General features: G+C 58.1%; 1 protein-coding gene across 2 annotated transcripts; it reads right to left on the minus strand.

The window, feature by feature from the left end:
* Positions 1 to 1,490: 1,490 nt before the first annotated feature.
* Positions 1,491 to 13,326, minus strand: NT5C1A (5'-nucleotidase, cytosolic IA). Of its 2 annotated transcripts, none has more exons than XM_009470941.2 (6): positions 13,188 to 13,326; positions 6,930 to 7,097; positions 5,952 to 6,081; positions 5,511 to 5,633; positions 4,882 to 5,066; positions 1,491 to 4,600 (listed from the first exon to the last, which is right to left on the minus strand). In XM_009470941.2, exons 1-6 carry the CDS (start codon positions 13,290 to 13,292, stop codon positions 4,235 to 4,237), a joined length of 1,077 nt encoding a protein of 358 aa, XP_009469216.2. In that variant the 5' UTR covers positions 13,293 to 13,326; the 3' UTR covers positions 1,491 to 4,234. The 2 variants fall into 2 exon arrangements, with proteins under 2 accessions (XP_009469216.2, XP_087616855.1); XM_087760729.1 differs by lacking the exon at positions 13,188 to 13,326 and adding an exon at positions 7,204 to 7,342.
* Between the last annotated feature and the right edge of the window lie 1,150 nt (positions 13,327 to 14,476).

Raw genomic sequence — 14,476 nt, forward strand, 5'->3', positions numbered from 1 at the left:
CTGCTGGGCATGCAGGCATCACCATGGAGATACGGGGTTTCACTACACTTAAGAGCACTCCTGCATTTCTGCTTTTCTTCTGCAAGGAAGATGTTACCTCTGGATCATTCCGATCTCTGTTACGGTGATGGGGAAACTGAGGCAGGGAGGTGTCATGACTTACCCTACATACATGAGGATGAGGAGAGCAGAGCTCACGCTCTGCCGGAGCTCCCTGCCCTGCAGCTGCTCACCAGGGCCGTCACACCCTTACCAAGAAGCCCCACAAGTTCTTGGGGTTAAATTCTGGGTTCGTCATGAAAAGCTGTTCTCGCTATTCAAAGGCCATGATTACCTTGCGAACATCTGCGCTGACAATAGCTGAGTGGCAGCATAATTCTCCATCAGCTCTGCCTCCGCTTTCTCCTCCTCCATGTTCTTTATTTTAAAGCACACTCATTGCAAAGCCCTTCGATGCCTGATGAAGGAAAAAGCTCAGAAAACAGGCAACAGAAACAAAAACTCTGGTTTGCAGCAAACCAACGACAAGACGTCACAGACCCAACTGCACAAACCTCCCCCCACGGCCTTGGCCCATGGCTCTCCATGACCCGTTGGCTCCTTGGCCCCAATGCCAATGCTGGTCCCCAAGAGCGAGTCATGGGCTCGGGGTGGTCTTTGCATGAACATCACAGCCAGCTCTTGGCTTTGGCATGGACATCCTGACCTCCCAGCACTGGGTGGGCCCACCTGGACTTTCACTGGGGCAACGTTGGCCCTATCAATGCTGGAGTTCGATTTTTTTTTTTTTTTTCTTTTTCTTCCAGGCATCTGGTGGAAGGACACGCAGGAGTGGGGATGGGTGTGGGGAAGGCATCCCAGCAAACGAGGCTGCACGAGAACGCTCTCCGCCACGGGCCATCCGCCCCTTAAACGAACACCCATAGCAGAGATGCTGCCCTGGGGCCTATGGACATTCCTTGGCTATATTTGGTGACGGATGGAGAATTTGTTGCTTCCCCTTAACCCATCTGTTCTCCTGACCGGCAGGGAGGAGCTAACACCAGAACTGCAGTATCGCTATTTGGATAAACCCGGTACTTCAGCAGCAATAAATCTCCTCTAAAAAGCTTTTGCTGCCTCCCACCTGTTGGCTGGGAGAAGATCAAGTTGACAAAAGTCTTCTGCCAAATTGTATTTTTATCTAGGACTCCATCGTGAGCCCAGGTTACAACAAAAGCCTGTTCACGAAGCGGAGGGAGGTAGCTGTGTCACAGCACATCTCTCAGCTCTGGAATCCCACCTCTCCCAGAGGTCTCCAGTTCCCAGGTAGCTGCTTTTATTACATTTTTCCGAATTCCCTTAAATCCCAAAAGGCCCTTTTTCTTCTGTCACCCCCACCCCTTCACCATAAAACCTGGGAGGTCCCACACAGGACCCCAGACTCTCTTGCTGGCTGCACCAGGGAGCCAAAATACCCATTGTGAGAATGGCAACAGAGGGAGCCGGGCTGGGACCAACACAGTTTATTACAGAAAAACACCCAGAGGGATTTCATTAACATGGCAGTCCATTCACAAGAAAAACCACCAGAGGACAATGAAGTGAAACCCACAGCAACAACACACAGCGGGAAAGTCCAGTCGTCAGCCAGCGCAGCACAAGAGGCACAACCGTGCTGGCCCGTCAGGGTGGGAGATGTGCCCAGCCCATGCGGCCGGTCCTGGGGACCGCAGCGCTCCCCCAGCCCCAGGGAATGTCACGGATGGGCACAGGAGGAAAGTGCACAAGCAGCAAATCCACATCTGCCAGCTGGAGTGATGGAGGAGAGAAAAATGCGTAGGAAGCCACATGGATAAGAGCAAATGGGGCAGCCATTGCGGGAATGGAAAACCCTCCCCGCCCAGGAAGGACTCGGGAGGTGCGGAGGGAGCTCTGCCTCCCTCGAGGCCCGTTTCCCGAGCCCCATGTCTCCCAGCGAGCCCCTACGCTGCCCTGGCAGCAGGAGGACCCTAAGCAGAGTCACTAAAACTCCCGTGCCCCTGCTCCCCAGCTCGCACCCAGCTCCCTGCGCATCTCGGGGCCCGGACAGGCAGCAGTGAAAGCTGCTGAGACCCAGGGCCCTGCCCCAAAACCACAACACATTGCTTCCCTGGAGCTAACGGCGCCTTCAGACAGGGCATCTCCTCCTGCACAGCCCAGCCCTGCCAACACCCCTCAGCCGAAGCACGCATCGCCCACGGCACCCGGTGCAAGCACCCATCCCCAGTGGCTGTGCTTGCACCCTGTATGCGATCCCACCAGCACCCTGCCCCGGCCAGGGGTTCCCAAGGGCTTGCTGACAGCCCTGTTCCTCCCGCAACGTCACCCCCCGGGCTGGTGGGAGGCCCTGGTGCAGCCCATTTGCGAGCTGGGCTTGGCTGGGCTTCCACGATGCGATCTTCAGGAAACACCTTGGAAATGTCTACTGGGAGGCCCGGCTGTTCCCCCCCAGCTGCCAAAAAGGTCTCCGAGATACAGTTCAGATCCCAGTATCTGGGGTTGACATTAAAAAGATGAGACCCTTTTATAAACCTCTATATTAATAGATGTGTTACTGAGATACTCATTTCTTGCAAGACTTTTTTTTGTCTGTTTGGATTTTAGACCTTCCCCTAAGGTGCTCCTCACCCAGATGTGACAAATAACAGTCTGGCAAAGTGAAAGAGTTCAAGGGGGGAAAAAAAGTGCAATTTGCTTTTCGCTGCTAGAGCAGGATTTAGTGCAACGAGAAAACAGTCTCCCGAGCCACCAAAGGCATTGCCAGCTTGTTTATATATTCGTCAAAAGTGCGATAACTCGAGCTCCAGCCTCGCTGCCGGGAAGGGCTGAGCTGCGTTAGCCGAAACCTCCCTGCAAAGTCGAGCCAGAGGCAGACACACACCTCGGAAAACTTCAGCCCATGGAGTTGATGTTATAGAAAAAAAAACCCTACTGCCTGATAACGCAGGGCATCCTTCGTGCCCAACCACGGGGCGTACTGCCTAAAGAAAAAGGAAAAAAAAAAGAACAAGAAAGAAGTGATCTTTAAATTTTCCTCCTGAGCGTGTCCTTTGGGACAGGGCTCTGTGCACAAATGTCAGTGGGATTTTCACACCGATTTCCGAGCAATTCTCTGATTGATTTCTCTTCCTGTTTTTTAATGGGAGACTGGGTTCTCTCTCCCAGCATCGCTAGCAGAGGTGTCTCTTCTAGGAAACACCAGAGGTTTTAAGCAGCTGAGGAGAAAGAGATCATCAACTCATATGGGCTCAGCCTAGAAAGGGGGGAAAAAATCCTTTCATTAAAATCCCCAGGCTGAAAATCTCTGCAGATTTACCTAAACGGACTTAAAATGATGTCCCTAATATATTAGGGCCTGCTTTTAACTGAATTCAAGCCCTAGGCATGTGTCTGCGGACGGCTCACACAAGAGCTGGGCTCTGGAGGCCTCACTGAGATGATTATTTTTAAGTGCTAACTCATGCAACTGTGAAACCTAAACTTAGAAACCTGCGCCAACAATACACTGGCCCAAATCTCCAAGCTGGAAACAGGATTTTTTTTTTTCTTTTTTATATATACTTTTGTTTCTATTCTTCCAAATTTTAATGCATGAAGGGAAAGCTGACAAAATCTTGGTGAAAGGACAAAGACATGAAAGGTTTCTGGCTGGGGAGCAGGGACTGGGTCTGTGAAGGAATAATATTACGGTTTAATTTTAGTTAAAAGGGACAACATTTTGTTTCAAAGCTGCAAGAAGGGGTTTTGTGTGCTCCCAACTTTCCAGTTCAACAGTTCAGCCTGAACATTTGCTTTGTAAATCAAAGGCTTTGGGAATTACCTGGGGTTTTAAAGAAACGCCAGTAGGTTAAACCTGCCTGGCACAAACAGTCCACAAAAGGCGAGATCCATCCTCGAGGGATTTTGCCTGAAGCAAGTGCAGAGCGCGGAGGAAGAGGGAAACGGCCGGTGGGGCTGCCTGCCGCAGGGCAGCCTCCAGCCCCACGAGGACCGGGGACGACGCCACGACACTGCAACGAATACAGAGGCGAAGGGAAGCCTTTCGTCAGCCCCCTCCTCCATCCGTGCCCCCGACAAGGCTCCCGCTGGGGAATCACCTCGCGCTCGGCAGGGCAAACGCCCTCCGCCTCGCAGACCGCAACCGAGGTCGGAGCGGGGTGCACGGGGTGAAGTCTGTGCCGCACGCCAGGGGCCGCGGGACCAACTAGCTCCACTACTTGCTGTTTGGGGTTTGCTTCTCCTGCGCTGGCCGCTTGTGCTTCTGGGCGACGCCGTAGGGGACGTGGGCAGCGATGGTGCCCATCTCCTTGGCTCCTTCCACATGGAACAACTGGTCATCGAAGAAGATGTGAGGACGGATCTTCTTCAGCAGCGGCCCCTTGGGAGCCCCGGCCAGGAACAAAGCCTCATCCGTCTCCAGGCCCCAGCTGCGCAGAGTCTTTAGGGCCCGGGCTCCCGAGCTGGCCGCGCTCCTGGCGGTGACCAGGTAGGTGCGAATGGGACACTCCATCCTCAGCCCCTTGGAGTAGAACTTCTTCTGCAGCTTCCCCAGGGCCTCCAGGAAGCCCTTCAGGGGTCCCTGCCAAAGCAAGAAGAAACCATCACTTTGCAGACCTCCATGCTATCCCTTCCTCCAGGCTCCCAGTCCCAGACGTGCTGGCTAACCCCTTCTCCCAGTGAGCCCCCAGAAACGACAGCGAGGGGCCGGCCGCAGCCATCCTGTGGGCCAGCGGCACCAGGCTGCTGACCCACCCCATCTCACACTTCACGTGCCGACCCCTGGCTTGTTCTCAGCGGTGAGAGCAGCCCTGCGGGCTGTCTCTCTCCCAGAGGTATTTTCTGGCTGCACCCCAGCGCTACCTGTGCCAGAGGCTTGTTCTCATGAGCCTTTTCATGCTCAAAGAACATGTCCAAGCCGTGAGCCTTCACAATCTGCTCCGACTCATCAGAGAAGAGCACGGCGTCACCATCAAACGCCACCCGCAGCTGGTTCTCCGACACCTCCAGGTCTTTGCTGGGGCTGAAGATGGTGGCCGCAGCGATCCCTGTGGAGGTAAAGCGTGAGGCAAGAGGCGGCAGTTACCCAAGGACCCGGCCTCGTGGCTTATCTGGTGAGGAGTGGAGCAAAACACGACGGGCTGGAAGCAAACACTGCAAGGAAATTCATGCACCCAGTAGTGCCGGCAGCTTGGCCCCAAGACCTTTTACAGCAGAAACAAATCCCCAGATGACAAACCTCCCTTTGCATACAAGAATAAATGGGAAAAACAGTGCCTTTGCCTTGGAAGAGCTGTGGAGCTTGAGGAAAGCCTTATTTCTATGGAAACTAGAGGCTCTTTGGAGCACCAAGGATGGTATGTGGGACAAGGCAGACCCTAGCTGCACATTGACGTAGGGACAAGGACACTGGAGCTATCGCTCCTGGCACCAACCCCCTACGGGCTCCAGGCTCCCCCCGCTGCCCCCCCCAAGCCGGACCCCAGACTCACCCTCTTCAATGGCCCCACTCACTTTCTCGGCGTCGGAGGAGAGGTAGAGGTTGGTGTGATAGGCCTTGAGGTAACAGATGGGGCTGTTCCCTCCCGTCATGCAGAACCTCTCGATGAACAGATCTGAGGGCAGACGGACCCCGGGGTGAGCCTGACTGCCCCCCAAACAAACCTTGACGCTGCTCTCCTGTGGCCTCCCAAGAGTCGGCAGGATGGGGGCTAATTTTGGTACTGCCATTCAACAGCATGGCCGGCAGCCAGAGCATCCTCACCGCCAGCCAACTTCCACTCAAAGCCCAGGAAATTTGGGAGAAGTGGGCTCAGCGTGTGATTTGGAGGAAGAGACAGGAGAAAGCGTCTCCGTATCTCGCTGCCAGGCAATAACACTCCGCCCAAAAGCCCTCAGCACCTGCGCAAAGGCCAGCTTTGCTCGCAGCTTACCATAGTGGTTGATGCTGTTGATCAAGCGAACCCCAACCTGGGCATGGTTGTTGGTCATGAGGACGATGTCGAAGAGCTCCTCGCTGTCGGGGTAGAGCTCGCGGAGCTGCGTGTTCACCGCTTCCAGCGCCTGCAGCACCCCAGGGCGAGGGGGGGGGGGGTGTCAGCGAGCCCCAGGCACGGCCCTGACCCCCTTCTCACCGAGCAACACACTGCTGTTCACCAAAACTAGGGATCTGGCCCAACCCCAGCTGCACCCTGAGCCAAGCTGACATCAGCAGGCAGCTTTAGCTGGGGGAAAAAAGACTGATTTGGGGGAAAAAAAACACATAGCTACTCTCTTATTTTTGAACACAAAAGGTTTCAAGTTTTCATTAGGAGATGAGAATAAATGAGCTCGAAGTTACAGATCAGTGGTTTTCAAGCAATCGGAAACAGAACGAGTCTCTCCCCAGCAAGTGGATTAGGTTATTCATTGGGAAAAGGCAAGAGGTTGCTTCAGTGAGGGCCAGCACACAAAACTGCACGAAATCCAGTGGAACTGGGGCAGAAATTGGAAAATATTTTTAAAGTTTGAAATGCCTCATTTCAACATGTCAAAATTAGAAATTGGCTGACTCCGTAGCAAGGCTAAATTCAGCCATTTAAAAGAATAAATAAATTGTAATAATAAAAAAAAAAAAAAGATATGAGATTTCCCTAAAGGGAAACTTTAAATATGATCCAAAGAGATGATTTCTTCAACCCTTGGGCTCACTTGCTGCTTTGGAAAATTCAGCGTTTCCCCAGTCCTGGAAGAAGCGCACCGCTTGCCAGGAGGTTTATTTGACCTCTGTTTGCTCGGTGGCTACATCCCTTCCGCCACGCTGCTCATCTCCCATCCCTTCCCCACACGAGCACCCCATAGCACTCCCCTCTCCCCAAAACTTTTGGGTCAGGACCACGGTGCAGATTCAGCTTAGGCGGGTGGATGCTCACCTTGACGAAGGGGAAGGCGGCCCCAGGGAGGAAGGGCTCGTTCTCGTGGTCCAGCTGGTATTTCACGTAGGCCTCCACCCCTTGCTCGTTGTAAATCTTCTGCTCCTCCTCCATGCGGAAAAGCGCTCGCGACGACACCGCGATGGTGATGGCGTTCTCGGGCTTTGGCTGCAGGGAAAGGGAGAAAATGGGGAGGCAGCCCCCGCACCCAGCCCCACCACCCGAGAAGGCATCTGTTCGCTTTCATCATGGAAGGCCACGGGGTGGGTGATACCTCCATAGCGATTTGGAGGATAACGGGGCAGCTGCAACCCTGATCTTCCAATGCTTCAGCAGATGAAGCCCTGATGCACCATCCCCACACATTCGGGATACCCGAGAGCCTTTTTCTGCTGCTCACACCATGCCCAACCCCTCTGACTGCAAACAGGCTCCCAGGACCCATCCAGACCCAACGTGCTACCCCGGGAGAACCGCTCAACCCCAGGCAGAAGGAATTTATGTGGCTTTTCCCGCCCCCCAGCCAGGAAAAACCACACACCGCGGCTCAGCCAGATCCACACTCCCACGATGCTGTCCAGATGTGACAAACAACCCGTGCCAGCTCAGCTTATAAAAACACTTGATATAGTTATTGTGGGCGGAAACATGACAAACAGGTGGTGCAAGCAATGATTTATGAGTCATTATTATTAATGTTTGAGGGCTTGATCCAAAATCCACTGGAGTCAACAAGGGGCCTCTAGCGGGACTTGGCAGCGAGAGAGGGGACACCAGGAAAGTCAATCTCATCGTGACCCCCACCCGTCCTCCCTCTCTCCTCGGAGGGCAGAAGGGCGTTAATCCCCATCACTCTCTTGCAAGCAGGAAAGCAAATGCCTTACTGATGGCCAACAAGAAATCCTCGCTCCCAGAGCAGCAAATCCTAAGGAGGGAGAGCGGCGCAGGCAGCCCCGTCCCCGGCAGGCTCTGCCGGCAGCGAGTGCTAGGAGCAGGCACAGGCTGGGGGGCTCACACGGGGGTGCTCCCCGGGAGCGATCCCGGCCCACGCGCTCTCCGCAGGGAGTCTGTGAAACCCAGGCCGTCAGCACTTCAGAAACACCTCACCCTCAGCTCCTCTGCGATTTCCAGGATCCCGGTGTAGCATGTTGCCCCGTGAGTAATCCTCTGGCAATGCCGTTTGCCCAGGGGCAGGAGGGCGCCTTGGCCAGCTGCTCCGCACACCCAGGTGCTCCAAAGTTCAAGCTCCCACCCTGCCCAGGTCTGAGCTTTACAGAAAGAGCAGCCTGGCAAGGACAAGGTACCCATCCGCATCAGGGATCGTCGGGCTGGGCCTGCCCCAGGGCTCGCTCTGTCCCCATCCCGGCCCCTCTGATCCTGCCCAGCACGGAGATGCACCCAGGAATGAGTCAATGGCAGCCGCCATGCCATTCCCAGCACCATGCCATTCCCAGCACCATGCCATTCCCAGCACCACGCCCCCTCCCGTAAGCGGTGCCCGGGGCCAGCCCTGCAGCGCGGTCAGTCCCAGACACCTCTCCAAGGCCGCATCATTACTCAGAATCCCCAGCAAGCAGATTAAGCAGTGGGCGATTAGGACTAAACACAGATTAGCTCAGGCTGAGAACACCACTGCGGCCAGAGGGATCCCTTTCCCACCGCGTTTGCAGAGAAATAAGGTCCCATTCGGAAGCCGCTCTTTGGGGAAAGCAGCTGAACAACCCCCAGGACACGCAGGATCACCGGGTCCACGCAGAAGCTGATCAGCGACACCAGCATCACTCCCACAAGTGAACCACAGCCAGGACCCCCATCTTACATTTACCCACCCGGTAGGCGTTAGCCATTAACTTGCCATGGGCCAAGTCTTGGCACTTCAACTCATTAATTAATAACTCTGGTGTCATGGGCCATTTATTAGCTGAAAATATTAATAACTATTAAAGGTCTTGGGACATCCGGCCATTAGCCTTCAGCAAGGAGTCCTGCCGCTCCGTGCTGCTCCCGAGCCCCTGCAGCGCTGGGTTATTTATCCGGGTACGCAGGAGAGCTGCTGGGCGTTTGCTCCCCAGCCCTGCTCCCCGAGGGACCGCAGGGCAGAGCATCCTCCGCAGCCCGCCCCGCAGAGGGTCCCCAGCGGGGAAAGCAGGTCAGCAGCACGCACCGCACAGAGGCATGTTCAAGGGGGTGAGATGCGTGTGCGGGGCTATAAGCCCAGCCTAGCCGGATGCCCAGCCCCAATTTGCATCTCTATCTCCCCGCAAGGCACACCTTGCACCCGGCGGGTGCCAAGAGCACAGGCACCTTGCGCAACGGCCGCAGGCTGCTCAAGGTCCCTTCCCTGCCATTTAAAGGCACCAGCCTCCAGGAGGTTAATTTAAGAGGTAATAAACACAGCAATAAAAATAACCGTAAGCTCGGGGCCTAACCCTGCCCCAGCGTGGGCTGCTGGAGCCCCAGCTGCCTGCGGGCGGGAAGCCCGGCCTCCGGGAATGGGACCTGCCGGATCCTGTTCGCTCCTGCCAAGGAAGATTTGCACCTTTGGAGCACTTTCTGCAGGAACGTCTCACCCGGGCACTAACGCAGCTCCCAGCTCCGGCTGGGCTGGAACAGCCCTGCTGTTCTCTGGGAAACGCTGACACTTGAAAAATAAGGCAATTCTCTGCGAGGAGGGAGCTGTATTTTGCTATTTCTTTGAAGTGGAGGCTTCATTTGGAAGCGTTCCCTCCTCAAGGTTGTTTAGATGCTTCTCCATCCCCACTGGTACTGCAGATGATCATTACTAGATTCAAAAATGGACTTTAAAAAGCCACAGCGGTACAGGAACCATGGCACCTCACACCCTCCCTCAGAGTGCTGTGAACAACCCAACAAACCCCACTTTGCCTTGAAACATCACCGTTTTTGGGGCGAACACCCTTCATTTCCCATAGGAAGCCTGTGCACGGGAGGGGTCCCACTCGCAGCCCTCCTCGGGATGCATTCAGTCCCACGAGCTGTGGCGGAGCCTGCCCAGCACCCCGTCCCAACACAGCCTCCTGCTCTGGCTCCCAGCCCCGGCGGGTTTGGGCACCGAATGACAAACCCTGTTCTACCCTCAGAGCAGCGTGCAAGGTCAGCCAAGGTCGACTAAAGCTCATCATCCAACACTAGCCCGGGAAGTGGCTGTGGGGCTCAGCTCTGCTGAACCCAACTGAATTTGCTGCCTGGGGATTCATGGTGAGCTCCTCTCCCTTCCTCCCTTCCCACGGGAAGGTCAGATCCAGCCCCATCCCGAACATCAAGCAAGAGATGAATGATTTGTTTAACAGAAGCGTGAGCAAGGCAGCATGGGGGAAGGTCCCATCCCAACCCTGGGTCCATCTCCGGGCTCAGCCAGACAGGAGGGACAGCCAGGGACGTGTCCTGACCGCCCAGCCCTCTGAAGAGGAACATCAGCCCTTGGCACAGACTCCAAGAGGTCCACGAGGTCCAAACCCCATCTCAGAAGCATAAGTGACCTTTCCAGCAGGCTCTGGCTCCACAAAGTGCAAAACCCATCCCAGCTGCAAACACCCCAGTTTTGGGATAAAGACGTAAAGATGTTTTCCAGTAGTGACTGGAAATGGCACGTTTTCCTCTGCAGACCCAACAGCTGGCAGGCCTTTAAATCGCCCTTCTAATCAGATGTAAATCCTAAGCAGCCCCCCAAGGATTAGAGGCAGACGTTTGGAAATCCCACACGCTCCCGGGGTGTGCAGCGGGGCCATGCCCTCCCACCCATGAGAGCCATGGGTGCCCACAGTGGCACCCAACACCAGCGGCTTCGCTGCCGCCCCTGGAGGCCATCACTGGCTGGCTCCGAGGCAGGAGCCACAGCGGGGACCCCATTCTGCACCCCTTGATCCTTTTGCATTGCCTGGGGCTGAAGCTGCTGGACCCACCTCGACCCTAAAAACCTGGAGGAACTCTGGCAGCTCTGGGCACTTCCCTGGATGCTGCAGAAGACCAAATCCTTGGGGCCAAATTCAAAACTTGGAGGTGAATTTTGGTGTGAGATTTGGTCACAGAAAGGGAAGAGGAAGGGCTTGCTCTAGGGTCAAGCGTGGTCCCCAGCTAAAGCATCCCAAAAATGAGGCACCCTGGTGAGCCGGATGGGTCCCCATGGGCGCAGGGGACTGGCAGAGCAGGGGATGAGCAGGGCGCCCAGGGGAGTGGAGCTAGCAGACGGCCAGCTCCCACCGACCCAGCCTCTCCTCCCCGCGCGGCGTCACCGGAGAGGCTGGGGGACATTTTCTGCATTGCTGAAGAGTGACAAGTCTCATCGCTGACCTCCTCAGCTGGCAGGAGCCAGGCTGGAGCAGGCGTGGGAGCCGGGGCGTGGAAAGAGCAGAGACCCCTGCAAAGCGGGGAGCCCCGTGGGCTGCGGGGATGCCCCGTTAACCCATTTCCCAGCCAGGAATGAGCTCCCCAGAAATACTCCCCAGAATTACCCTGCCTCCTGCCATCTTACAGCCATCTCCAGGAGGGAGCAGCCCCCACAGCTCGCGCCAGCTCCCCCACCGGTACCTGCTCTGGCCGGCAGAGACACTCGGCCGAGAGGACAGACAGACCCGGCACCCGCAAGGGCGCAGACGGACGACAGCAAACTCCATTTCCCGCATGCACGAGGGAGCCCTGGGCGGTCGTGAGCCCCCTGCTCGGGATCAGATTAAAGTTCAGGGCAATGGCTGAGATGTTTTTGCGTTTTCCAAACACATTATTTATAATGCAGAAAAGCGCTCTGCAGCCGTCCATCACGGGGCCTGACAGCTGCCTGGCAGGGCAGGGCAGCCCAGCTGTGCGCGAGGGCAGCCGAGCTGCCTGGCCGCGGGCACGGGGCCCCCAGCCCGCCCCGGCGGAGGGGCACGGGGCTGGGGAGGCACCGCGGGCATCGGCCCCAGCCCCGCACGGGTGGATGGCACAGCCTGACTTCGGGGCCCAAATGCCATGGATTTCGGCTCTGCTGCTGGCACAGCAAACCACTCCACTGCCCCGCGCCTCAGTTTCCCCAGCTGTACAGCAGAAATGGGTGTGCTGGTCACTGAGCTTGCTGCAAGGGGAGGAAGAGGAGGAGCCTGGGCTGACATCCACAGGAGGCTGAAAGCATGGCATGAAAGACAACCAGTCGCATCCTGCCACCGAGCCAGGCTGTCCCTCTCCTCCAGGAAGGGCAAAGGCAGCGGTGCTGCCCGTTGGCAGCGGGTACAGGACTGGGGGCTGCAGCCGGGTCCCCAGCAGGGAAAGCGCAGCAGCTGCTCCAAGTCGGGGTCCGCAGAGCGGGGGCTTGGCTGTCTCCCCTCACCCAAGAGGTCGCAGAGTCAGAGTCGGCAGAGCTTTGCCGCGAAAGGTGCGGCTGCCACCAGGCTCCCAACCTCACCGTGGGCAGCACCTCTGCCGGAGCCCCGCGCTTCGGGGGCACCCAGAGCCCCGAGGATGGATGGCTCTGGCTGGGTGGGCTCGCAGGCTGCGGGGCCAGGGCCAGCCCACCCCGGGCTGCGGACCCCGGGCTGCGGACCCCAGCCCCGCCAGGCTGCCAGCCCCGCGCTGCCGCAGCTATTCTGAGATACAGCAGCTCTTCCAGCACTCTCATGTTTAAACCCGGCAAGCTCAGCCCTGGTTAGATAACACAAGCTTTCCCTCTAATCTCCTGGAGCAGGCGAGCCTGGCAGGGGTGGCTACACCCCTGTGACACCCCGCTGCCCCGGGCAGGGATTCGGTCCCCCCGCTGCTCCGCCGTAGCCACCCCGCCTGCCCCTGGCAGGGCCTCCCGGTCTTGGCGCGGGGGACAGGCAGCTCAGGGGGCACCGAGCCGCTCGGCAAGGACATCTCAGCCCAGGAGGGACCCGGGAACACCCCGGGGACCTGCAGGAACCCAGGGAGACCCAGAGAGACCGGGGGGATCTGGAGAGAACCCAGGCAAGCAAGGACAACCCAGGGATGCCATGGAGGAGTGGGGGCACCTGGAGAGACCCAGGGCTTCCCCGAGGACCTGGACAGAGACAGGGGTCAAAGAAAAACCAGAGACACCCAGGGGGACCCCAGAGCACCTGGAGGGGATGGGGCACCCAGACAGACCCAGAGGGTTCCACGGGGGAAGGCAGAGAAGATGGGGCACCCCGGAGGACCCCAGAGAACCTGTAGGAGATGGGGCACCTGTAGGAGATGGGGCACCCAGAGGGGCTGGTTTCCCCCCGGGGTGGGCAGCGCTGCCCGGTTCGGCACCGCGGGGGCTCTCACCGATTTGGGCTTCTTCTTGGGGGCGAGGTTGTCGTAGAAAGCCTTGGCCTCCTCCCAGGGCCGCCCCGCCGCGCCCGGCGCCCCGGCCGTGCCCGGCGGCTCCATGGCGCGGCGGCTCCGCGGGCACCGGCGGCTCCGCGGGCACCGGCGGCTCCGCGCTCCCTGCGCGGCGGCGGCTCCGCACGTACCGGGAGCAACCGGAGCCGCCGCCGGGCCGGCGGAGGGCGCTTTATAAGGCATCCCATGAAGCTCCGGGGTTTCAGCCCACCGGGACGCGGCTTAACCTCTTCGGGACCGAGCCCGCCCCGCCGCCGCACCCTTCCCCGCACCCCCCCAAATACCGGGGTGCTGGGGGGGAGGGAGGCGGGAGCGCCCCGCAGCCGCTCCGGGGCAGAGCCAGCGCCGGGACAGCAAAGCGAAGGGGCTGGGGGAGAAAGGTGCCATCAGCAGGGAGGCTGGGGAGCGCACGGGGGCAGGGGGCGACAGGGGGACACCAGCTCCCTCGGCCCCGGAGGCTCGGGGGTCCCTGGGGTTTGCCCATCCTTGCAAAGCACCGAGCGACACCGATGCCGGGGCCCCGAGCGGCTGGAAGGGCACAAGGGTGGAGGAGCTGGAGGGGAAGGTGGCTGCGTGGCGGGTCACGGGCACGCTCGCACTCTGTGCTGCGGTAACCCGTGCTGTGTGCTATAGCTAACGGAGTGAGCGTGGCTATTAATTAAGGCTTTTCTCTCAATGTTATCCCACGAGTGCTGATGGGATCAAGTCCAGCCACAGAGCTGTGTGTAGAGCCCAGCTTTCAGCTCAGACCAGAAAGGGCACCGTGACCAGCAGACCCCCGCAGCCCCTCAGGGAGCAGGGAGCGTGCCCCAGAGACCAAAACTCAGCAGCCAGAAAGGGCCAAGTGGCGGGGGATCCCACCTCGTCTCACCCGGCGCAGGGCAGCAGTGGGGAGGAGGTCACAGAACCCCAAAGCTCTGGGCCAGCAGCTGGACCCCAAGCCTCCCTACAGACCACGGCCTCGGGAACACCCCTGTCCCTGCCCGTGAGACTGATCAAACACAACCTGGCTTGCTCTGAGGCTCGACCAGGAGAGCAGAGTGGGGGGGAAGGCGGGTGCTGGAACAGTGCTGGCTCCAGGGCTCGCCCGGCTGCCTGGATCCCAAACCCTTCGGGATGCCCTTCTGGGAATTTAACATCATTTCAGCCTCAAAGACTCCTTTTCCCCAGGGTCTTTCCAGGTTCCCCTTGGGAAATACCTGAGCTTCCTTTGGGATGGCCCCAAGAGAAGC

The sequence above is a fragment of the Nipponia nippon genome, unplaced genomic scaffold (assembly GCF_047370975.1).
Source record: "Nipponia nippon isolate SJK-2023a ecotype South Korea unplaced genomic scaffold, ASM4737097v1 scaffold_23, whole genome shotgun sequence".
Lineage (NCBI taxonomy): Eukaryota > Metazoa > Chordata > Aves > Pelecaniformes > Threskiornithidae > Nipponia > Nipponia nippon.

What these genes read in the sequence shown, in the direction of transcription:
- NT5C1A (XM_009470941.2), bottom strand. Translation starts at nt 13,292, where the DNA reads ATGGAGCCGCCGGGCACGGCCGGGGCGCCGGGCGCGGCGGGGCGGCCC. An exon ending in CAACAGCATCAACCACTATG is followed by an intron (nt 5,634 to 5,951) that starts GTAAGCTGCGAG and finishes GTCTGCCCTCAG; the next exon opens with ATCTGTTCATCGAGAGGTTC. An exon ending in GAGTGGGGCCATTGAAGAGG is followed by an intron (nt 5,067 to 5,510) that starts GTGAGTCTGGGG and finishes TTACCTCCACAG; the next exon opens with GGATCGCTGCGGCCACCATC.